Source organism: Branchiostoma floridae, chromosome 6, assembly GCF_000003815.2.
Source record: "Branchiostoma floridae strain S238N-H82 chromosome 6, Bfl_VNyyK, whole genome shotgun sequence".
NCBI classification, from domain to species: Eukaryota; Metazoa; Chordata; class Leptocardii; order Amphioxiformes; family Branchiostomatidae; genus Branchiostoma; species Branchiostoma floridae.
The window spans coordinates 5,063,733-5,089,219 of record NC_049984.1 but is presented as its reverse complement, the minus strand read 5'-3'; the positions used below and the strand labels follow the sequence as shown (position 1 = coordinate 5,089,219).

Below are 25,487 nucleotides of genomic sequence, written 5' to 3'. Positions count from 1 at the left end.
CGCATACAAGGCTGGCATTACCAATCAATTTCAAATCAAATTAACTTTTGCACATCTATCTGCAAGCGTTCTTTAAAACTAACCAGTGAAGATGTCCCTACTGTGCTTTGTGATACAGTATATAGATATCTTTGTGATATATAGAAATAGTATGTGTCAAATATGTTTGGGTAGCTTGGGATCGACCCCCGCCTAATTCTGTATTCCACACCATCAAGAAGGTTAAACCTTTGAACAGTTTATTCTGTTGGAGGAACATAATTACCAGTATATGGAACCCTGCTCTGCATCACAATAAGTTGAATAACAGTTCCTATGGTATCTTTTACCGTATGTAGGAACGATAATTTATATTGTTTGTGACATTTGCATACAGTTATTATGATTTAATGACTGAGTTGTTTCTTCCAGTTAGATGTGCTTGTATTGAATTGTTCTGTCGGCCAGTTTATTGTAGTAAAAATCGAAGAAAAGTGATGGATGTCACTCGAAGTTTACTGTAGTAAATCCAATTTTTATTCAGTTGTAGAGATTTTGACATGCCTTTTAATGTCTAACCTTTATAAACATGTAACTACTACTACTGGTTAAAACTTCTTGACAGTTTGTAGTTTATTGGATATAAGTTTGAAACTTAAGCACTGTGTCTAATAAGTGCCAAATAAAAGACTGATTTCAGCCTGACTACATGTTTTGAAAACCATGACCAAATAGATGATTTGCTTGATAATGTAAGATTATTCGGTTAATCATATACATTTTGTGTCAATATTTGTTACCTTAATGCCCAGCAAAATATCAATGAGATACTTTTCAGGGTTCTAGCCAGGATTTTATTTTAGCGTAGTGGGAATGGCATGGTAGCGAAGCGACCAATCTGGAGATTGGTGTGGAAGGGGGTCATTGTAGAGTTAAAAGTTGGCACTCTGTTAACATCACATGTAATTTGAAGGATTTGGGGGTCAGTTTTTACTGGCATATCATCATTTTTCATTGTTCAGACATTGATTAGACATTGTTGAACAAGCAAATGATAGCCAAGCACCACTACACTAGTTAAAAATTAGCGTAGTGGCCCTTATTTTAGTGTAGTGGTAAAAGATTTTAGCGTAGTGGCCCACTACGCTAAAATGCACTAGCTAGAACCCTGACTCTTTACTAAAATATTTGCATATCAAAGTTCAAGTATACTCTTTACACAAGAGAAGTCATGGAAGCGAATGCTTCTTTTCCAGGTGTTTTTTCTAAGACAAGCAATCTGGAGGTAACGAAGTTTCCTACTCCGGTTACCTGCCGGCATACCATTGGTCTGATATAAACAGATTAGCGGTAAACTTGATACATCTCAGTTGGGTCTTAAGCCTTGCAGAACATCTGAAAATCTTGTGTATGTTTTGGAATGTTGGAACCGTGCCAGAAGTAGTGTAGACTTCTCTCAGGCTGAGAGCTACTCACTTTTCAAAACATGGAAACGACTCTGGCTACTTATGACGACTGAAGTGAGTGCCTTCTCTGGTCTAGAGTCAATCACTCTCAATGCAGCGTTTTCCTTGTAGAAATGTTATGTTTATACGTACTTGTAAAATGTAACGCAAACATCACGTGACGTTTTGTAATAAATGTGACATCTAATACATGTGTAATGTTTATGCATAAATATTGTTCAGTAGACATTTAAGAAAGTACTGTAAATTGACCTAAATTTGTGTGGACTTACTTTCAGGATAGGAGGGTAGAGGAGCTGTTTACAATTACAGTATGTTATATTCGCATTTGAAGCAACCATCAAAGTTGTAACAGAACGCAACAGAAGACAGAGTATATGTTCACAGTTTGACAAGTTTGCGATGACTTGTAGCCTACAAAGCCACAGCAAACATTTTACGACTTACAGTAGCGTCTTCTCCTTTCTCTCGTATTTCTGTTACACACTTTGAGGGCTCCCACAAGTGACCGACAGTGTGTACCATAGCCAACCCCAGAGTGTACTTGAAGCTGTCCTGGCTACAACACTACCGTCTGCGGCAAAGTCAACAGTGAACAATGACGCCACGGTCCAGGTAGTGTTCACGATAATTGAGTACAGAGTGCGGCCCCTTGACCCACAGGGAGCTATTTACATATATACAACCTCACCAAGGCCTGGGCGATGGAACACACATGGAAGTATGACTGGATGACTGTTGTTACAGTGCTTGAAATACCCACTTGCACACTTGCAAATGCAACCACATTTTGCTTGGCGCAACTTGATTTTAAACTCAGGCAGCACAGTGCGCAACCTGAAATTTTGCAGTTTTTCCTTACCTATGTACGTAAGCTTTTGTTTATTTCTGTATAAGATAAAACATAAGTATTTACATGTAACAGTAAAAGATAATGGATAAGTAGCCGATCTGAAGAAAATAATTACTTGGAAGTGGGGCAGCCAACCTGAAATGTTGATGGCGCAACTTGCCTTTTGACTCGGTTTGCTTCTTGGGCAACAAGGCTGAAAAAAGTATTTCGAGCATTGTGTTAGCAATCGAAAAGATTGAGCCAGCAGCTACAACTGAAGATGGTACCCAGGCTAGAAATAGATGGAAGCGAGATACTTCAGAGTAATGTTTGTGACTAATGATTAACATGGAAACATGCAATTCTCACATTTATGTCTGTATTAGAGCTACTTTGAACATTTACACATGATACTGTAAATTTTCCCGGCTCATAAATTTCAAAGCAACAAGGAAGTCAAAGTTTGTGGTACAGTAGAATCCAGTTAATTGCACAACGGATAACTGCACATTTCTGTTAATTGCACAGATTCCCAAAGTCACGTAGTGATGCGGTCCAGCTAGATAACTTCGCTTTGTTGCACCATCCGGATAATTGCACAAAATGTACTGGCAATAAATAGCGAGTGCATTTAAACGGCTTCTACTGTACATACATGTACATTTGTAAATCTTTGAATTCATGTGTCTAGCATCAAATTCAGACCACTGCTATATACTCCTTTATATAAATTACATGTATATATAAAGTGTAATTTTTTTTACCCCAAACTAGGTAGGGCATTGCCTTTGCCGCAAAGGTACATACTACAAAGTAGCTTTCTGAAATAGATAGTGCCATGCACACATGATTACAATGTATGAGGTCACCCGCATTTCTGACATTTCGATAAAAAGATAGCATGACGGGTCAAAAATTAATGGTACCGTACCACATTCAGTTTGACACGGCGCCCTTTAAAGGGATTTTGGTATGTTTTACGTCCACATGGTTTATATCTAACAGATAAAAATGGCAGGGCCATAATTATGTCACGTCGTGCTATATAGACCAAAACATTACTGAATTTATTGGCGACTCTAAAAGGGAATCAGTTATACCATTGATTAAACTACATCCTAGGTGTATAATGTGACCTGATTCAGGACCTATTAGATACAGTAGGCACGGAGTAAATTGATTCACAATTAGGAGTTCGATCTCGGAAGCATGCAACCAAGATAAGGGTTCCAAAATTTGATAAAATCTGGGAAAATGCGCAATGTATATTTGAAGACTGCAGTATGTAGAATGTGCTGTTCTGAATGTATGCAACTAAACTGGTCTATCCAGTTAACAAATGGTATTTCTGTCTTACCCTGTGACAACTCTTGTTTTCGTTACTTTTTTGTGCTCAGTCTTTGAAGCGATAAGTAGAATTCAAGAATATCATAATCAAGATGTAAGAAAAATTGAGCTTAAACATACACAAATTAACTAAAATCCGAACTAAAGGCTTTATAACTAAACATAAGTACACGTACAAAGGTTTGAGTACAAGTCTGGACATGTATCTGTACCTGTATAATGCGACAAAGAAACCTGCAGTTTTTGATGATGACAGAAACATCAATAAACAGTTAACAGAATGTTATAGTTTTCATGACAGGTATCTTATGCAGAGGACCTTGCTTTCCAGAGGATCTCAAATCAAAGATGGTGCTGATTTCAATGCCCATGCAAGGTTTAAATATTTATCTGGTGATAGATAACTGGTTATAAGTGACAATGTAAGTCAAAATGTACGTACTGATACTATTGATAGTTGAGCGTAGGTTTTGTACTAGTATATATACATTGATGTACCAGAATCTTGGACTTTTTTAAAATGAGATTGTTCAGAGCAAGGTCATTAGACCACTACAAGGCAATGAACTAAGAAGTTGGAAACAATTGTACTCAGAGATAGCGGTGGACATTTATTTTGAAGGCTGATAAGTTGAAGACAGGAGGGAAACAGTTGTAGTTGAGAGAGTTCTATAGTTTGGCAGACTCTACCTGAATGACTTCTTTGTGTTACTGTAATTTGTTAAGTCATTGGGAACAGGTACACATCCCTAGGTTACAACTGATACAAGCTGTACTGTGACCTTTGACCCTTAGGTATTGTCTATTTGAATACCATGTCATGCGCCCTGTTTCACACATATGTTAACTTAACGAACCCCTTCATGTAGCCAAACACCACAACACATCGCCTAGAAAAAACTTTCCCGGTAATGTAGAGCCATGGGCAGCATTTGATGGCTCGCCAAAAACAACATGCCCTGAAGAGGGTGTGCTTTGAATTACATTACTTTGAGTTCGAAACGCTTGGTTTCACCAGCTTTTAAATTGTATACAACATTACAAGTTTTCAAATAGTAACTGGTAATATATTGTTTGGTTACAAAATACATGTATGATACTAGTAACCCGTCACACACTAGAAAAAACAACATTAAACGTAAATTTACCTTACAAGCGTTTTGAAAAGCTTGTTAAAAGTATCGTTCTTTATTTAATGAAATGTTTCATTTGTCAAAATGGCAATTGAAGAGAAAGAGAGTCTGTCACTTTTACAACTGCTTCCTTTTTACTTAAAATTTTAGCTACAGCTTTCCTCTTAGAGGGGATTAGAAGCCACCTAATGTTTTTCGGCGCTCCTTTTTTCCCCGCCGTAAGTGTAAAAGTGTAAACATCCGCGGGTCACTGACAGTGTGTGGAGTAGATTGCGTTATTTGTTGTAGTATGTTTGTTTTCCATGGGATTCTTATGCTTGGTTGGATCTCAACAAGGTTATGTGTTGGTACATGGAGAGATATGTGTATTGAGAAGGGCACCGTTGCTAAAGAGCATCTCTTTATCAATATCTTCTAGCTTGGTGTGTCGTTTGAGTCTATTTAGGATGATTGTGATAGGTCAGTACATTTAAACATGACTGTCAATGTAACCCCAACGGTGCTGTAATACACTATGACTATGACTGACTGACTGACTGTGTCAAATACAATAGGTAAAGGTTGTGTAGTTTATTTGAAGTTGCGACCTTCTACCCACTATAAAAATGTACCAATGTAATTCCTGTTCAAATCAAAGTGACTTACGTTTTGTTTGTTCAGGCGTACACTTGAAATACCTGAGCAAAGAAATCAAATAAGCTGTTGTTTTATGTGCAAATACACTGTACAATGAAGATAACTTGTGGTGGTTCCAACTTTTTTTAGCAGGAGGGCCGTGAAGGCGTGATGTCAAATGTTTTTATTTCCATTTTGTTTCCATTTTTTTATACGGCAAGATTATATGCAAAGATTTCCTTTTTATAATATCTTTTGAATTATTTTTCTGTCTTAGTTGTTATTTCTATACACTATAGGTGCAGAAAGCGAATGGTAATGAATTATATTGTTTACATTAACACAAAGCAAGAATTTTACTCAATACTGTATCATTTACAGCTCTGTTTTGGGTCTTTAGTGGCAGCCATTATGCGTTCTGAAGAAAATTGAATTACTGTTGCTGGAAAATAATTGATGACTTAACCTGCATTCAGCTAAGCTGATTTAAGTATTCCCAGGAGACTCAGACATCTGTGATCAGGAATAGTTATGCCAACACACTAACAACCACCTGTTATTATGAATTGGTACACAAAAAAGGATTGCAAGAAAGAATTTAAACACATTTGTCATTTTGTGGCTGAAAAATTCTGTCACCGTATCACCTATAGACCAATTCCATAGCTTGATCCTTGAGTTTTAAGAAGATCACACTATGTCTTCAAGCTTCCCTCGGATAGGACGTTAAATGGAAGTCCAGTGTTTGGGGAGAGCCACACCCCACGCACATTAAAGAACCCACCACACCTTTGGAAAAAGAGTAGGTGCATACCTCGGTGTACAAATCCTTCCATCTGGAGTAGATGATTCACTACAAATCACCCAGATGGAGGCCTGGTGAACCTCTGTCTCGTATCAACTGCACACAGTGAATAGTGACGTATCAGTCACTAATACTTTTGTAATAGAGATCTGAATATAACCTAACCAACTGTTTTCATTACCTCCATGAAAAAATGGAGGTATAGTTTTGAGTGTGTCTGTGTGTGTGTCTGTGTGTGTGTGTGTCTGTGTGTCCGCATATTTGTGGTCATCATAACTTGAGAACCTCTTGATGGACTACGATGATATTTGGTATGTGGGTAGGGGTTGGGAAGACGAAGGTCAAGGTCAATTTTGGGCCCCCTGGTGTGTGACCTTGGTACTGCAGCGCAACTTCCGGTTTTGCTATCTCGATGTTCTGACCATGCTATGGTCATGATTTTTAAGAATTAGATAGCTCTTGTGCTCAGGAAAAAATGACGTAAGTTTGGGCCCCCTGGCGTCTAGTTTTGGGATAGCAGGGGCATTTTTGTCAAAAACTTCTGACGAGGATAACTCAAGAAGGGAACAACGGATTTTCATGATTTTTGGTATGTAGGTACCTTACACAATGTTGTACAAGATTAAATACTAATTATGCAAAATAGGAGTACATTTGCATAATTAATGAGGATATTATATCATGGCAGTTTTTTCAATGTATCTCTTGTCCTGGATGTGATATGGTCTTGACATTTGGCTGGTAGATAGCTTGCAGTGTCATGACAAAGTGGGGCAGGTTTCAGCCCCCTAACATTTAATTTCGGAACTGCAGGGGCGTTTTTGTCAAGACATTCTAAAGAGGATAACTGCAGAAAGGATTGATGGATTGGCATCATATTAGGCATGCGGGTACCTTAAGCAAAGATGTTCATAATGATATACATTTTATGCAAATGAGGACTTAATTTGCATAATTAATGAGGAATTGTCTAATTCCATTGTTTTCAATAACTGGACTTCAATAAATGTAACACATGTTAACTATGATAGGTGGAATATAAGCAGATACCAAATATGGTAATGAGGAACTTATTTGCATAATTTGTGTAAAAATTGCAAAAACGCTTTATGATTAATAATGGGAATTTTATAATTGTGACATGTGTACGTTAGTCAATGATGAAAAATACCATGCATAAATTATGTTAATGTGTTAGTCAATTGCATGAAATTTACGAAAGCTCTAAATTTTCATGGAGGTATGAGGTCGCTGAACTCTAGTTTGTGCTGTTGTACAATATTCTCATTTCATTTTGAGTCTTGACATTTCCTCCCCCTCTGGCAAAGCATACTGTAGTGATCAGACACTGGCTCTGTCCCAAAAGTGCTCAACTTATGCCTTTTCAAGCACTTTACATTATGTTCCTTTTATCTTTAGCATATTTTGTGCAAGTTTATCCTACGAACTGTGGTTTTGTCAATAATGTCTTGCTAGATACATAGAATTTGAAACTAACATCAAAACTATCTTTTGATGATATCAGCAATTAATCAATCAATCAATCAATCTTAAATTGAAAATCAAATGGAGCAGACTTGCCTGGAATTTGATTGATAGTCCCTGAATTTAACAGGGACGGGGTCACCACAAACAAACAGTGACCTTTGACCCCTTGCTTTGAGCAATAAGACCAGAATCAGTGGGTCCAATTCTCATGCTACTATTACTAACCAGTTTGATGTTTTCCTATGGCACGATTTACACGAGGCAAAAAATAAAACAACGTACGTCATCTGACGCACGGCGTGTGTCCTTAGACACTTTTTTCCCCGTGTAAAAACAAAATGACGCGCTGCGGCGCGCCACAGTGTGGCACCTCCGGAGGTGACTCACGACGCGGCAGGTCCCCAGAGTTCACGGCAACGCCATGCGTTGTGGCGTGCCGCAGGGGTGTGTGTAAAACGAAAACTGTCCTAGGTCACTGTCCTAGGACAAACAACGTATGTTGTTCAAAGTGCCTCTGTAAATTGGGCCTACATGTAGTGAAGGTCCCCATGAGGACATTTGTGCTATACTTGCAGTTGCTGTTGTCAATCACAGAAGAACACAGACACATATCCATACCTTCAAGGGGTTCAGCTTTCTAACAAAGCACAACTCAGAAGAAAGCCAACCCAATAGTGTCAATTAAGATTATGATATATTTTGTAGCAGCTGACATGTCTGACTTTTGACCTAGTGACAGAGATCCACATAAAAGTTCTGTCTGGTGCTATACATCTGTAGCCTTTTTCTACCAGTATTCTTCACCAAGATACATGTTACGCTAGTTCACCTTTATCCGCAGGGTAACCTATATCCGTTTTGAACAGGGTATCTACAAATACCCAATCGACGGTATATTCAAACTGCAATACATTTGTATTTTGAAAATATTGCAATGCAATTTGAAACCACTGTCTATCGACTTGATATCCCTACAAGGCTACATACCCTGTTTACAGATACAACAGATATGGGTTACCCCTGGGATAAAGGTGAACTAATGTTAGGTGATATCCAGAGAATTAAGGAACATTTTGGTACTGCAGCAATTGTGATTTTGACTTCCCATTAACTGTATGTGACATTTCTTAAGCTGCATCCAACTGCATCCAGCGATGTCAGGAACCTTGTAAGCTCCCGAGGCTTGGCATGATCAACATCATTCCTTCACACTGCCCCAAATCATATTCCAACCTACCTGACACACATATATTTTACGATCACCATACTCTCACATAGCCAGCAGGCAAGATTAGCATTTTCTTATACGTACAACCTGTTAGCCGATGGAGGAGATGGGATGGAAGTACAAAATGCCCAGATGCATATCAGGGCTCGAAATCCTTTTTCTGCATACAAGCACTGGTGCAGGTAACATTGAAAATTTCCCTCACCAGACAAATTTTACCTGCACCACTCTGAATTTAGAAAGTATGGATCATACTAAAATTGTTGAAGAACCATTGCTATGTTTTCTTTTATACCTAATAGGCGGTAACAGTCAATGCAGCTAATAGCAATTCACATACACCTATATCATAGGACATTTATGTATAAATCCCAGGACATGGACCAGTGCATGTTAGGTGCAGGTAGACACCAGAAATACCTGTACAGCTCCAATTTTACCTGCACTGACCTGCGTATGCAGGTGGTATTTCGAGCCCTGCATATCCTTTGGTTTATAACATAACGTTCATGTCACAACAGGTTCTACTTATATCACATATGCCTGAAGACAGGTTGACCCGGCTACTCTTCCGCGGTTTTTCTTGCATCAGATAACGTCCCCTGATGTGTTGCGTGTTGAATTTTTATGGCTGTGCTGTTGCCATCTCCAGCCTGACGGCACAGTATACACCTCAGGCATACATACACAGGCTAGGCAAGTATGTAGCATGTGTCAAATGTCTGGTGTGTTTTTTACGACTCTCCTTGCGTACAATGGCGTACGGCATCTGTTCCTTGCCACTGCCTGTGGCAAGCTCGCCCTTTGAAAGAGTTTGTCCCAGCAGATACTTTGCCGTGGGACGCAGCCAAGCATAGCTCACATTGCCAGCTGTTTGTGGCTTTGCACAGGGCTAATCCAGTGCCAGGGATTATATAATGATGGAGCTCTTAAGTAAAGATACAGGTTGTAAACATGTAGTTCTACAAAATGATAATGACAGCATGTACTTGTGGTCATTGGCCTCTTGATTATGTGTGTGTGTGTGAGTTTGTGTGTGTGTGTCTGTGTGTGTGCGTGTGTGTATGTCTTTGTGTGTGTGTGTGTGTGCAGGTGTGCGTATTTGTGTGTGTGTCCCTGTGTCAGTGTGTGTGTGTGTGTGTGTGTGTGTGTGTGTGTGTGTGTGTGTGTGTTTGTGTGTGTGCATGCATAATTTTGATCAACAAAATGGATCAACCTGTCAAGAATAGATCTTGATGCATGTTTCAGTCGCTTTTAGTTTTACAAATACTTTTGACATAAAATGTCTTTCCTTTTCTCTTCATTCAAAAACTTAAAGAAACTAGAGGTTGTTGCTGTGGCCTCAGTTCATATGTATAAGTTAACATGAGAATAAAATGACTCAACAATATACAAGGCAGAACTCAATCCTATATAAAGAATCAAATTATCATATTATGCAAGAAACTCTCCAGACAGACCAAAAGGTATCAGGATGAAATGAGGAGGAAATCTTTTAATTCCGTAACATTCTCAGAATGTTGTTATGAAATTGATGCAATCCCCAATGCTAAAACCTGATTACAACATTACCAATTATGTACTAGATGATGCCAGCTCCCTCGATATATCCTGAATACCATCTAATTCTAAAGCAACGGGTAATTCTTCGGGGGGGTTCATGGGCTTATTCATTATGCAAAACAGTGTTGTTGCTTTTGAGTATGGTTATGTGTTTTACTTTTTGGCATGTCTGTTTGTTATGTTCTTGTATGTCTGTTGGTACCATACTATTTGAATACACTGTCATGAGAGTGCCAGGAAGTAATTGGAAAGATGTCATTGTATTGAGGTCAGACTTGGGGACCGTACGGCATTTAGTGAGGGGGGAGGGCCGGTCGCCAGGGGGGGGAGGGCCAAGCAAAAAAATATTTTGCCAGGGGGAGGGCCTAGCAAATTTTTTTTTACTTGGGGGGAGGGCCAAGCAAAAAAAAAAATAGCTTGGTCTGCCAGCAAAATATGTCCCTTAAAATCCAAGAAACGGCGTTTCAGAGGGTCAAGATTTCAAAATTTTTCTGGACCTCTGCAAAGGATCGCCCGAGGTTGGCGCTTGGGATACAGTGAAAATGCGAAAGGGAGGGGGCGGGGCTTATGCATGACGCCCTCGAAAACCTTCTTCACGCACAGAAATGTTATTAAACTCTAGATTAGTCTGCCAGCAAAATTTACCCCTGTCTTATTGCCCTTAAAATGTAAGAAATGGCGTTTCAAAGCTCGAGAGTAAATATTTGCAAATTTCCCTGGATCCCTTTTGACGTGACCGGCCTGAGACGCGCCTTTGATGACCGACATCGTGATAATGTGTTTGGGGGGGGATTTTAATTTTGTGTTTCTAAATTGAAATGCTATTAAAGTTAGCTTTGTTTGTCAGCAAAATATCTCCTCAAACTGAAGGAAATAGCTTTTAAGAGGGTCAAGATTTCAAAATTCTCCCGGACCTACCTTGCGATTCTTCGTGCCTTTGGCGCCGAACATGGTGTTCGGAACGTCGTTCTCAAAAACTTGAAACCCTCGTATTTTTTTTTCATAGAAATGTCATCTAACCAGCAAATTTTCCCATAAAAAATCAATGCAGGAAATCGTGGCAAAAAAAGCGTGGCATTTCTAAAAGATCTCCTGCAAGTCTGCGGTCTCACGCCCGCCGGCGGCTAGAGAGAGGCGACCGGTCTTACCCCGCCGTGGGAAAATCAGCGTCACGCGTCTGCGCCCCCCTCCCCACTACAGTTTTGGAAGTCGAATCGTGCTGTCGTTTTAGTTTTCATTCCCCCCCCCCCCCGATTTACCGTAAGTTATTACCAGCACAGAACCAAGAAAAAGTCCAAAATATATGTAAATTGAAAATAGTTTCCGTCAAGCCGCTCAGGCCCGCGAGCTTGCAATACGTAAATTTAGGGAGCGGGGCGCGCGCCGCTTCGTGGCGCAAATCTACTAGAAATCCAGGTACAGATGCTTTTTAGGTGTTGTTTTAATATCAAAACAATGAAATAGCTTCTATAAAGCAAATATTTATGCTTCTATGAAGCAGATATTTATCCCTCTATTTAGCAGATATTTTGAGCCATTCTGTTTTCCTTTTTTTACTAGGGGTGAGAGATCTGCTTCTCGATGAAAATAATGAAAAAGTATGACGCAAAGCACATTTCCAAATGCGGGAGCGCAGTGTTTTATTGGCGTCTTGAATATTTTTTTCAAAGTTGATAGGAGGGGGGAGGGCCAAGCAAAAATATTTTGTCTTGGGGGGAGGGCCTAGCAAAAAAAATTTTACCTGGGGGGAGGGCCATGCAAAAATTTTTTGACCCGACCCTCTGGCGACCGGCCCTCCCCCCTCACTAAACGCCGTACGGTCCCTTGGCAGAAAGTATCAGGCACTACAGGTCATGGGGTCAATGGAAGAAGCCACTAGTTTATAGGGAGGTTCTGTTTCTGGTCTGATCTGTTCTGTTTTTGACCTATAGAGCAAAAAGATGAATTTAGTATTGGTACAAACCATCTTTTCACTAGCCCAAAGTTTGAATAACATATTTGTATTCAATTTTACTTTCAGCAAGGAAATCCTTTTATTTCTCTGAAACAACCAGTATTTACTCAAATCTATCCAGGAATAATCGAACGCATGGAAAAATCGTACTGGCCAGATGGGGCTAGTATGGTAGGACATGTACTCATCTAATCAGCACGTTAACTTGCTCCAGGCTATAGGGCCAATGGCCTTGCCTAACCCTGCAGATCTTGTTGTTGGCAGAGAAAATAAATAACTTCGCCAGGGATTTGGAAAGGTGCTTGATCTTTCAAGTGTCCCCCTAGAACGTTCCACATGTGGGAGAAATGTGACAGGTGTTCCCATACTGTCATGACATAGTAATGTCCTATTGCAACAAAGCAGGGTTTAACACGTTTTGTGAAATTCACTTGTCCTATCAGGCAAGCATATGAAAGATTTTCTTGCCCCAACCAACTTTTCTGAAATTAAAATTACATTTATCTGTGTGTTTTCGCTTCCAGCAATGGAATTCTCGTAAATCAAAATCTCATTAATGGAAAAATCTTACAGTACTTGCCCGATGGGGTAAGTGGGACATGTGCTTGCCAAATCTTGATTTTTACATGTTTAATGGCTTTTGTGGGTTTTGGCTACTTAGCAGCTTGTTATGGAACTGCAGGGGTGTTGTTAGAAAATTTGATATAGGTAACTGGCAGGAAAGGGGATTTTTTGGCTTCGTTAGCTTTGTACTTGAAACCAGTAGACACACAGAAGTCAAACCAACACCAGGCCTCACGGCTCTGCAATATCCTTTCACCAGATGGAATCTCTCTACGAGAAAGGCACCGACTTCTCCTCAAGTTGGGATCAAACGTAACCCAAGTTCCCAGGAAATGACTTCCAAAGCACCAGCTAGAGATAATCCACCACCACCTGGCACAGTGTGTGTGTCGGTATCTGCTTTATTTGTGTGATGACGGAACACAATGTGTCACTGCCAGGTGTAAACACAACTTGAAGTCAACGTGCAGCTTGGAAGCGGTTGTCAAGAGATTTTATCAACTTGTAGAAGCTACAGCCGTAGCAACACTCCATATATTTTGTAGAAGGTGTGACTATAAATGTACTAGGGCCGGCATGCCCCTTTCCGTATCGTAAGCGTAATCAGTCAGTTTAATTTCACAAAATTAGTAGCCAGACAGCTCAAATTTAATGTAGAACATAAATAGTGCCAGTATTTAGTGCAGAGGTTGTCAGCCTGTTTGAACATACATGTTATATATAGCCTCTACATTTATGTTTCAGTAGCTTGGAGCATTGATGGTAAATGTTGATGCTCAACAAATTTCTTTTTAATTTGTTGTCTTTCCAATCATACTTCGTGTACCATATTCCAATTTTTGAAAAAATCAAGGGTCAGTAGAATCTTGTTTGGGTTGCTCAGCATTAGCTCAACAGTCACTGTCTATTAATATACTGTAAATGCATTTAAGTTCGCAGGGACTTAATTCGTGGTAGCGGGAAATAGGACTTTTCGCGATGGTTTTATTTTTGCTGTAACACCATAGACTGCAGTCTAATAATATATGATAATAGAAATTATAATAGAAATTATATATTATAATAGAAAAATGTTCGTGTTGGTTTTAAGTTCGCAGTGAAGTGGTCACCGCAAAAGCCGCGAACATTAATCCACCGCGAACATTTCTGCATTTACAGTAGTATGCAGACTTTTGACAGATAGAGAACATAAAGTAGAATCCTTCTCACATCACATGGTGCATAGGGCGGTGCCCATCTCCATTAATGTAGCCATGGGCCACATGAAATGTTTGTGTAGTTACTACAGCAGGGGGCTAGTCTACAGGTAGTGGTGTGTGTGTGTGTGTGTTCAACTCCCATACTCTTTCCCAAATGTTAAAGTGCTAAGCAGAGAAAGTAGCATGTAGCATTTTGAAAATCTTTGGATCGAACTCATGACCTACCGAGTCGGAGGTGAACACTCTATTTGTCCATTTGATCATCGCAATGGTTACCAGAGAACATTAACCTATCGGTAATAACAAAAGGTTAATGTGATATACATGGTCAAGTTGTACAGATCGATACACATATTGTTCATTTAACGCTAGTTCACCTTTGTCCGTAGGGTAACCTGTATCCGTTCTTTTTGAGAACAATGTGTTTAGGGGTATTAAATTATCAAGTCGACAGATGGTGATTTCAAACTGCAATATTTTTTTTGAAAATATCACAATTTGAAACTATTGTCCATTGACTTGATATCCCTGGATACCCTGTTTAGCAACACAACGGATATAGGTTACCCAGCGGATAAAGGTGAACTAACGTTACTACCTATGGTACTTCTTTTCCTGTACTAGCCACGTGTGTCGGCTGTGTCTGTTCACATCTGCATCAGTGGCTATTGGGATGTCATATGGCAGACAAGAAGTAATAGCTATAGGGTGTCTGCATGTCTAGATCCGTTAGAAGCAGCTATGGTATCACAACTGGCAAAGTGGTGGTCTTCTCAACACACAGGGCTCGAAATACTGGGTGCATGTGCACCCAGGTGCACCCAAAATTGGAACTGTGCACCCAATTTTTTTTCAGTGGGTGCACAGGGTGCACCCAAATATTTTCTTAGGTTTATGTATGGAAATATGTCTAGTATACTAGTATACATCATATTCTTGACATCTAAGTGTTTAGAAAGATAATAAAAATGTCTGTCATGTTACTTGTTTAAGAATTTGATAGCTTACAACTACGTTTTATTATTAGTTTTTTTTTTTTTACATTCTACTTAAATTTAAGTGGTGCACCCAAAAATTTTTTAGTGCACCCAATCTTTTAAGCTGGGTGCACCAGTGCACCTAATCCCAAAAATGAATTTCGAGCCCTGCATGTGTAATGTCATCTGGTTACTGACTCTTATTCCAATTATTCAGGAAGAGGAATAGCTCCTTACGTGCCATCATTCAAATTTATCTGAACTCTGTTTTGTCCCCCTTCCTGTTTCATGTCTCGATCTGTTAGAAGAAAGCTGTGGTAACATAGTGCAATGTCATGGTCTTCTCTTAACTCCTGCCAACAAAGTTGTCTGGTTACCTACGTACTCTTTTTCAGTCATCCATATAGACGAATAACTGGATATATGCCATCACTCAATTTATCTGGACTCTCTTCATCCTCCATTCTCTTGAATGTCTAGATCTTTTAATAGTAGCAGTGGTAACACATACTCTTCTCTTAGCTCTTGCCAGCAAAGTTGTCTGGTTACTGCAATTAGTGAAGTTGTTCTGGACTAGTCTTTGTACCCCTTGTCTGTTGCATGTCTAGACCAGTTAGAAGAAAACTGTGGTAACACGTGCAGTGCAATGTCATGTTCTTCTCTTAACTCCTGCCAGCAGAGTTGCCTGGTTACTGCAATAAGACTTAGTGAAGTTTTTCTGGACTACTCTTTGTACCCCCATTCTGTTGCATGTCTAGATCTGTTAGAAGAAAACGCAGTGTAATGTCATGTTCTTCTTTTAACTCTTGCCAGCAGAGTTCTCTCATCCATGTAGACGACTAGCTGGACACATGCCACCACTCAATTTATCAGAACTCCTCTTTGCCATCCCCCCCTTCTGTTCAGGTAGCAATGGTAAGACTGGGCTGTGCTGTATCTTCTCTGAACTCTTGCCAACACAGTCCAATCATCCATGGAGACCGATGCCACCATACGTGCCATCACTGCAATACATCTCAACTCCTCTTTTCTGTTAGTCTCTTAGATCTACTTGGAAAGTTGTCCTTCAGTGCGAACCTCTTGGCGACCTGTACTAGCTGGTGTCTGCTTTTCATTTCTGTTTCCAGCCGCCTTTCCAGAAACCAGTTCTGGCTGAATCATTAGTAAATGGGGTAGGGAACCCCGAGTAGCCTTCGTAACCCCTGCTTTGCCTTTGAGTCAGTTAGTAGAACTTGCTGAATATGTATCCAGTACAAACATATATATTATACATACAATCATGTAAAATTGAAAGTCTCATAATTCCGTTGGGTACCCCAAGACTGTCACGTTGAGAAACTGATCAAGAGATGTAACGCTAGTTATACGCTTAACGCTTTATCCGTGGGGTAACTCATATCCGCTGTTTAAAAAATAGGGTATTTGGTGATATCAAGTTGACAGAAGGTGGTATCAAATTACAATAGTTTTGAACTATTGCAATATAGAACCACTGTCTATCCACTTGATAATGATATCCCTAAATGTACCTGTTTTTTTTAACACAATGGCTATCATATAGGTGAACTGGCGTTACTACAATGTATATCTACTTAAAAGCAGCTTATATGGGTGGTTTGTTGGGAGTTATGAAAATGGAGTGATTTTGATATAAAATGGTTTCTGCTGGAAATTCGGAAGACGGATGACGACAGGTGAAGCCTGAAATTGAAAAGATCTTAATCATCCAGCCCAGTGGTCTGGTCAGGTTTGCCGCGACCTTGAGGATTGCCCCCCTCCCCCTTTCCCCAGGGATCACCACCTCTAGATCCACTAAAACTGCCCCTCTGCACTCTGAATCTGAAGGATGATGGAATGCTTCAGGGTTGATGCCAAAACTAGGGAAAAGAAATGCCAAGGGCGCACGCAAAAGAGTTAAGTTGTTGTGTCTTGATATTGCTAAATACCCTGTTTTGAAATCATCGGATATAGGTTACCCTGTAGATAAAGGTGCACTAGTATTAACATCAGAGTAACACTAACACAGAACACTAACAGAACAGGTTTTTACTGGTTAGCTTAAGAACGAGTAAGAAACTATTTGTATTTCTTACCCTCCTTGTTAGAACTAACTTACAGCAGCTGAGCATACCTTTATAAATGCGCAGCTTAACTCCCCAACGTATCATTATACGACAACTAATCTCAACGTTTTACCAGAAATTATGAGTTCGAGCTGATGAGACGATTCGTTAATGCATGGAACTTTGCGCAGAAGACCTGGGAGACCAATATGTCTCTATAGATCAGCGCCGGTAGGGCCATTGCTGGGAATAATGTATGGCCTTCATTTTCAAACCTGTGCCGCTGTGGTATTACGTTTTAGTGAGGAAACTTGCAAAATGATTCAGTGTCTTTGTAAAGTTACGGATCCGGCAGGCAGTATGATAAATCCTAACGTGTCACATGTGAGCTCCGTCTCTTACATATGTTTTGTTGATGATTCTTATATTTATTTTGTGCAGGGCTCTACAGAAGCTTTTTTTTTCTTTCTCCTTTCAGTTTGATGTTTTTTTGTGAAAGCTAGGGGATTTGACTAGAAAAAGGTTTGAAATTTTGGTCCATTGCAATTTTTCAAAGCTTGAAATTGTGTTAGGTTCACACCCACTTCCAGGTTTCAGTTGCAACTCTGACTCTGGAATAGATCACTTTTTCTTTCTTTTCTCCTTTTGCTGACATTCTACCCAAGATTTCTTCTGTGTAGTATCTATAAATTTGTACACTAGTAAGAGCACCAGTGCAGAAATAATCTTTGGGCCCTGCAGAGAAAGATTTAAGATTTGAAACACATGTACTCAAACGCAGTATTCCTTGTGGGTGGATATACGAAGAAGATAGCAATCCACTCTAGGGAACCGTACAGATTGGCAATTTGAAATGATGAGTGGCTGAAACAGCGATAGAGCAACTTTCCCCCACCTAACAGGCTATCTGTTCTGATATCAGTAACTACACTTTTCCAGCAAATTGGGAGGTCTCTGCGGGTATCTAAACCTGTGTATATACTTGATCAGCGTGACTTCTGGCCTAACAGACCATTGAAAAGACTTTCTTCAATCTAATGGGTGATCTGTTATGATACAGTAACATATTACTGTTACTGTTACAGCTAACAAGACAGCTACCAGCATGTGAAGGTTTCAAACCAAGAATTGAAGTAGTGAATACATACAAGATAAAGTTTAAGTTGCCAGTACAGATGCTTAGGGGCGGTGTCATGGCGCCCATCTCCATTTCTGTAGCCCTTGGGTCACACATTTGTGCAAGCCACTACAGCAGGGAATACATAAATACATAGAATTATACACTCAATATGAGTAGATACAGCCCAAGAAGACCACTTAGGGTTGATGAAAGATTTTAATTGTCCCCAAGTGGACTTCTTGAACAGTTTTAACTGTACAGTGCTTCTAGCAATGTTGTCTTTAAGATTATACAGTACTTAACATGTGAAGGGTTTCCTGAATGTTGCCATTTGGAAGGAGGGCAAACCAGGGCTCGAAATACCACCTATGGTATGGCATATGCAGGTTAGCGCAGGTAAAATTGGAGCTGTGAAGGTATTTCTGGTGTCTACCTGCACCTAACCTGATCCATGTAGTGGGTTTACATATACAATCATGTAGTATGATGTCAGTGTATGTAGGATTTTACTAGCTGCATGGACCGTTACCAACTATGAAGTATATAAAGGCAGTGATTTCTGAACAATTTTAGTATGAAATTGTATGAACCATACTTCCAAAATTCTGTGTGTTGCAGGTAAAATTTGTCTGGTGCAGGTGATATTCAATGTTACCTGCACCAGTGTGGGTAAGCAGAAAAAAGTATTTCGAGCCCTGATATGCATCTGGGCATTTTGTGCTTCCATCCCATCTCCTCCATCTGCTAATAGGTTGTAGGTATAAGAAAATGCTAATCTTGCCTGCTAGCTATGTGAGAGTACCTGCACCAGTGTGGGTAAGCAGAAAAAAGTATTTCGAGCCCTGCAAACCCACAGCATCGTTAGAAGTGGAAGGACGTTCACTGTTTACATGACAAACAAACCGTAGCCCGGTATGATGTACAAGGCTCTACAGGTGTCACCTTTACAGAAAGCACGGCAAACAACTCCAGTCAGGGTGTAGATTCAAAGTGCAACATTGGGTAAATAATGTACTTCTTTTATTCAGTTGCAGGATTTTTTTGGTCAGTTATCTTGGTAGCGGCTTCCCAGTTGAGCTCTTGGTTCCAATTGTTTTGGTAACTTGGAATCCCTGGTTCAATCCTGGGTAGGGCATCTTGGTTGGGGCTGCACCTGTTAACATTGGGTAAATAATGTACTCTTATTGAGTTGTAGGATTTTTTTTTCGTTCAGTTATCTTCAAGTTGGTAGTGGCTTCACAGTTGAGCTCTTGATTCCAATCAGTTCATAAATTAGAGACCCTGGTTCATCCTGAGTAGGGCATCTTGGTTGGGGTACATTTGTTGTTTTCGGGAGGGATTTAAGATGTGGTAACCCTTAACAATTGAATAAAGTTGACGGCATTCGTATTCATGGAGATACCTCCAGCGCGTTAAGGTAAAAGGGGAGGGGCTAGCAACCACTTCTGATAAACTTTTTAAAAATGCACTCTATAACTGAAAATGCAAGGGAACTTTTGTGCCACTAGGCACTACGAAGGTCTGAATTAACAACTTCTGAGTCTAGATTATGGTTATGGAAAAAATGTTAAAAGTGTATCAACATGTACAAGCCTTTTCAAGCGTTGTTGCTTCAGTGCTTGAACTTTGTATAAACTCTGTTTAAAATCTTCCGGTGCGATTGTGTTTGTGTCGCACTTTTCCGTGTGTGTGCGTGTAAGTGGCAGTGTTGGGAGGGTACATAACTGTTGTTTACTGCTCACACAACGCTGTAGACATCAGTAGGAGGGTATCGCAGGAAAGGAGACACTAAGACTGGGATAAAAGTCAAGAAAGGAGTCTCTAAGACGGGGATAAGAGACAAGAAGACAAAACTGAGACATCAAGACTCGGATCAGTGTAGAATGGAAACAGTATTGTATGATAAGGCACTTCTCCTATCAATATTGACTTGGTAGCGGGAAGATGAAAACGGTTGCTGATTTTACTGTTAGCAGTTGCTCGTCCAAATGGTGGTGCATGTGCATGGTGCATATCATTATAGTAGTATTTATTCACCTGTTGAAAAGTGGGCCAGATCCTGAATTGGTTATAAAGTGCTGGCTGCTTCTTTAAAAGTTTGTATTCAAATTTCAATCATTGTTCGCAGGGACTTTGTTTTGCGGTTGGATTGCCAAGGAGGTTTTCACCCATTGTTTTATTACCTGTTACTTTTGTGGTTGTAACAATACTGTATAGAACAGTCTCAGTACAGTTTGGAAAAAAAGTGCAAAAAGAAAACAACCGCAAACTTTTGACATTTACAGTACCACCAAGTTCAGATCTGTGTCAGCTTTACTAGTGTAATTTATTGTTCAAGACCCTAAGCCAGGAGATAAAGAAAAATGTACCAGTTTGCAAATTGTAATACGATGCATATGGTTACCCGTGAGACACACCTAGGAGAGAAATCCCAAATCTCACACAATCTCATTTCCATCATTACCAAAAGGACTTTTGGAAACCAAGCAGTGTAAAAAATATTAAGCTTGTGAGTTACGCACAATATAGAAACTTAATATAGATACAGATAATGGCATATACTCAAGTGTTTGATGCATACTGTCCTTTTCTTTCTTTCTATAATTTTGGGTCCCAAAGAAAATGATTTAATCCCACCATATCCAGACCTGATAGCAAGAAGTTTAATTACCCTAGCAAAGGAGCTCAGGGTTTTATTGGCATTAATTTGTTTACTTGTGTACATCATTGGGTGCTGAATGTCACTCGAAATGTGCGGAAGTAATCTCTGAATCTCATCCAGTTGCAAAGATTAAAATATTGTTTGCCTGGGTGTCTTACCTTCAACGTACATACATACGTACATACATACATCGTACATAGTCATGCTCTTGTCGAGTTGAAACATTAACAAAAGTTCTGCTTCCAATGTGATCTATTGTTCATCATTAACGTCAGATTTTTATCACTTACTTAGTCCAATCTCTGATTCAATTAAAAGTTTTTTAGTGTAAAGTACGGACGGCCTCTTCTTCTTTTTGCTTCTGGGGACCAAAGGAGCAGTTTACCGGCTGCTTTGCCACGTCAAGTTAGCCTGAGTATCATCCTCCGTAGTGACCGCTGGCTCACGACTTTTGCTTAGTTAGCAAGCGAAGTTGTGAGCCAGCGGTCACTACGGAGGATGATACTCAGGCTAATGTCAAGTAACATGTCCAGCAAGGCTTAACCAACATTGCTTACCTTCTAAACATACTAAAAGACTGTGCTTTCTTGTTTCTTCTGCAGTGAAATATCTTCGGGAAGTGACGCCATACTTCAGACGCAGCACGGTCATCGGAGAGGTCGGGTGGGAGAACGCAAGGCTTAACCGACATTGCTTACCTTCTAAATGTACTAAAAGTTCTTTCTTATTTCTTCTGCAGTAAAGTATCTTCGTGAAGTGACGCCATACTTCAGACGCAGCACTGTCATCGGAGAGGTCGGCTGGGAGAATGCGTCGCCGTACGTCATCAAAGAGCCTGGGGCCGACAACAAGGCCTCCACGAACAATTTCACAGAGATGAAAACCATCCCGCTGAAGATGTGCTACGTCACGCGCAACCTGACCATGCCCGACCCGGAGCAGCGCACGTTCGAGCTCCACTCGCCGGACGGACGCAGCTCGTGCATCCTGAGGTGCCAGGACGCCAGCAGCGCCAGCCAGTGGTTCGCAGCGATACACGCCAATACCTCAATGCTCACTGCGTCCGCCATGGCGGAGGCCAACAGCAAGCTCGTGAGCGGGAGAGGGTCGGCCGGGGACAGGGAGATTAAACACATGGGCTGGCTTTGTGAACAGGTGAGCTCCTTTTCAGTGCATCAAGAAGGTTACATACACAGTTTTCCTAATATCAGAGTGCTGAATTGTCATCTTGTAGATGGCATTTACTCATCTAAAGCTTACAGTGCTAGAAATACCCACTTGCACACTTGCAAATGCAACCACATTTTGCTTGGCACAACTTGATTTTAAACCTAGGTAGCTCAGTGCGCAACCTGAAATTTTGCAGTGGGAATACCGCTTTTCCCCCACCTATGTGCATTATAAGCTTTTGTATATTTATTTCTTGATAAGAAGATAAAACACAAGTAGTTACATGTAACTGGAAGAAAAGATCATGGATAAGTAGCTGATTTGAAGAAAGTGATACCTTGGAAGTGGGGCAGCCTGAAATGTGGATTGTTTGTTTGTTTTGTTTGGATTGTGCAACCTGGCTTTTGACTCATTTTGCCACCTGGGCAACCTGGCTGAAAAAAGTATTTCGTGCACTGCATACACATTGTGTATAGCAATTTAAAATCACCATCCGTTGACTTGATATTCCTAAATACCATCTTATTGAAATCTCTCTACTTTATCCTGTTCATCGCCAGCTTCCTTAGCTCCCATAGTTTTCTTTTCGACTGCAAGTTGTGCAACAGTCCTAGTGCTAGTACCTTCTGCTCTCCTCTGTCCAGTAGTACTAGTGCACGCTGAACTTATTGTTTGCATCATTCCATTGTTGTTTTCAGCCTGTCTTAGATAAAAGTTTCTTTCCATTCTCCTCATCACATCAAAACTTTGACAGTTGAATAGTCCATATCAGTCACAATTTCACGCATGAGTGCAGCAAAATTGCTACCAGCATCTGCATGTCTACTACTGTGTTTGTAACATGATTATTGGATTATTGGATTTATGCCAGTAGCTTTCCCCATGTCCATGCCAGCCATCAGGGATGTCCCTGTAGCTCAACTGGTAGTCAAAAGTCAAAGTTCCTTCCCGCGCCTGATGGCGCATAGGGCGGCGCCCATCTCCGTTTCAGTAGCCCTGGGCCACACAACTTTGTGCAATCATGATCACTACAGCAGGGGGCCTATAGTCCACTGGTAGTGGCGTGTGTTCAACTTCCATACTCTTTCCCGAATGCTGACTGCTAAGCAGAGAAAGCAGCATGTACGTTTTTAAGGTCTTTGGTATGACTCAGCCGGGAATCGAACTCACGACGACCTACCGAATGCAAGGCAAACACTCTACCCACTCGGCCATTGCACCGGTCAACTGGTAGCAGCAGGGCTCGAAATACTTTTTTTCTGTCTATCTACACTGGTGCCGGTAAGTTTTTAGATTACCCGCACCAGAGAAATGTTACCTGTGCTTTTAAAATATAACCCAAATGTGAATAAAACAACCTTTGAACATACTTTATACACGTTTCTTTACTAACAAAGTAGGTAAGGAAAAACTGCCTTGCATAGATGTAACTGTGGGTTCAAGCACAGCCAATCAACCTTTCGGCATAATCGATTTAGCGCGATGGGTTTGTGATCTGGTGGCCTGGGTTTGGCATGGGTTTGAATCCCGGGAGCCAAGAGACCATTTCTACTCGCCTCTTACATTGGTTCCTATTCCAACCCCGTGAGTAACAGGCTAGAAGATAAGGGATATGGAGCTCGGAGATTCGAGGACGAATCTTTAAAGTTTAATAAGAAAATGTTTAGGAGTGTAACAATGGGGTTTAAGCGCTGCCAAACTGACCAAACAGAATCCTTTGTAGCAAAATGGACCATTGTCTTAAGTATCGCCCATTCATAAGTTTTCACAGACAATTAGGGCCAAGTTCAGGTCCGGATCTGGACCTAATCCTCTGAACCTGAACGTTACCTGGACCTGAATTTTCTGTACCGGTACCCACCCCTACAAGGGACTAACAGAAGGAAGGAAAGCCAGACAACCCGTAGAGCCTTAATCGTTGCCACATGCGAAGTCTCGGCTGTGTAAGTTCAGGCGAACCTCAAACTAGGTTGACCTTGACTGGAAGCTATTTTGATAGCAGCAGAAAACAACTTCCCCCAAGACTAAGAAAAACATCATTATCAGAGAGCCGCTTATGCTCTAAATGTTGGGTTACGGAAGGTAGCTCTTACTTAATCTTAGTTTGTACATATTTTTCACTGAAGCTAGCTAAACAGAACAACGTGTTTGTCTGTACATGCGAGATATGTGTGACAGCAGTATCCAACTTGCAACTTCAAACTAATTTGTTATCTCCAATGTAAAATGGACGTATTCTGTTATGTGTGTTTGTGTCTGTTTGTCTGTGTGTGTGCGTCAGTTAGTGTTTACAGATATGGATTGTGATGATATTTGGTATGTGGGTACAAATGTAGGTCAAGACAAAGGTCAAGGTCGATTTTGCCCCCCCCCCCAGGCTTTCCTTGGTACTGCAGCAGAATAGCAGGTTTTTGTGCCTTGATATGACACCCAGATATACCATGGTGTTGTTTCAGACTTTTGCCCAGCATAGTATCATACATCTAGATCATGATAGGCACTCAAAAGGCTTATATAGTGAAATCCAGATGAGAAAAACAGAACAATTTGTCTTTGTCCCAAAGCGCTCTGTAGACTTGGTGACCCCGGCTGACTTTGCACGACGTTGGGCAACCTTTAGGGGGAGGTCAGGAGATTAGGAATTCTCTCCTTGGCACCCCTGACAAGTTGTGCTAGTGATGGATGTTTTGGGAGCGGGAGGGCAGACCTTTCTGAAGCTGTTTTGGATGTAGGACAAAACCTTGCTGTGCCGTAAAAATGGCAGCAAATTGACCCACTTCCTACGGGGAATCCTAAATGGGTAGGCCATCGTGTGACCTTTCTTCCGCAACTGCAGGGTAGACGTCAGAGTTGCTTTGCCTTAATATGTGGATCCATCCATCCATCAGTCCCGTAGCTCAGGAAGCAGTAGGGGCAGTAAGACTGTTCACAATAATCTCCAAGCAGGTCCACGGTAGCGTAATATAGTATCAAACCCTCTGTTGCCCATTTGACTGTCGTTGGCCGGCTATACTCCTTGGCCAGCTTTGATATTATCTTATGTCACCGTAGGATCTGCTTGGAGATTAGTTCACAAGTGCTTTCCACTTCTTGCGGTCTTTGGCCAGTCTTGTCAGCTGGGCTGACGTCCTTTCTGTCCAGTCCTGGATAGCTCAGAATATAGTGCCATGTAAAATCCTTGAAAATCCCTCTTTTCCTTGAAAATTTTCACCCAGTCTGGAGCTTTTTAGAGTAAGAAGGATCAGGTAGAGTCTGTCACCTTTCCCACTTTAATTGGTCAAAATTTCTTAGTCTTTATAGCCCGACTCTTCCTCAAGTTGAG

At 40.6% G+C, this 25,487-nt stretch overlaps 1 protein-coding gene across 3 annotated transcripts in view; it reads left to right on the top strand.

Moving 5' to 3' along the window:
• Positions 1-25,487, top strand: part of LOC118417301 (beta-2-syntrophin-like) — a 44,586-nt gene that overhangs the window by 3,555 nt on the left and 15,544 nt on the right. The window contains exons 2-3 of one of the 3 annotated variants that reach the window (XM_035822816.1): positions 21,598-21,653; positions 21,791-22,150. In XM_035822816.1, the coding sequence (XP_035678709.1) occupies positions 21,598-21,653; positions 21,791-22,150 (416 nt within the window). Of the gene's footprint in view, positions 1-21,597; positions 21,672-21,734; positions 22,151-25,487 lie in introns of all 3 variants that reach the window. The other 2 variants (XM_035822815.1, XM_035822817.1) reach the window with 2 other exon arrangements.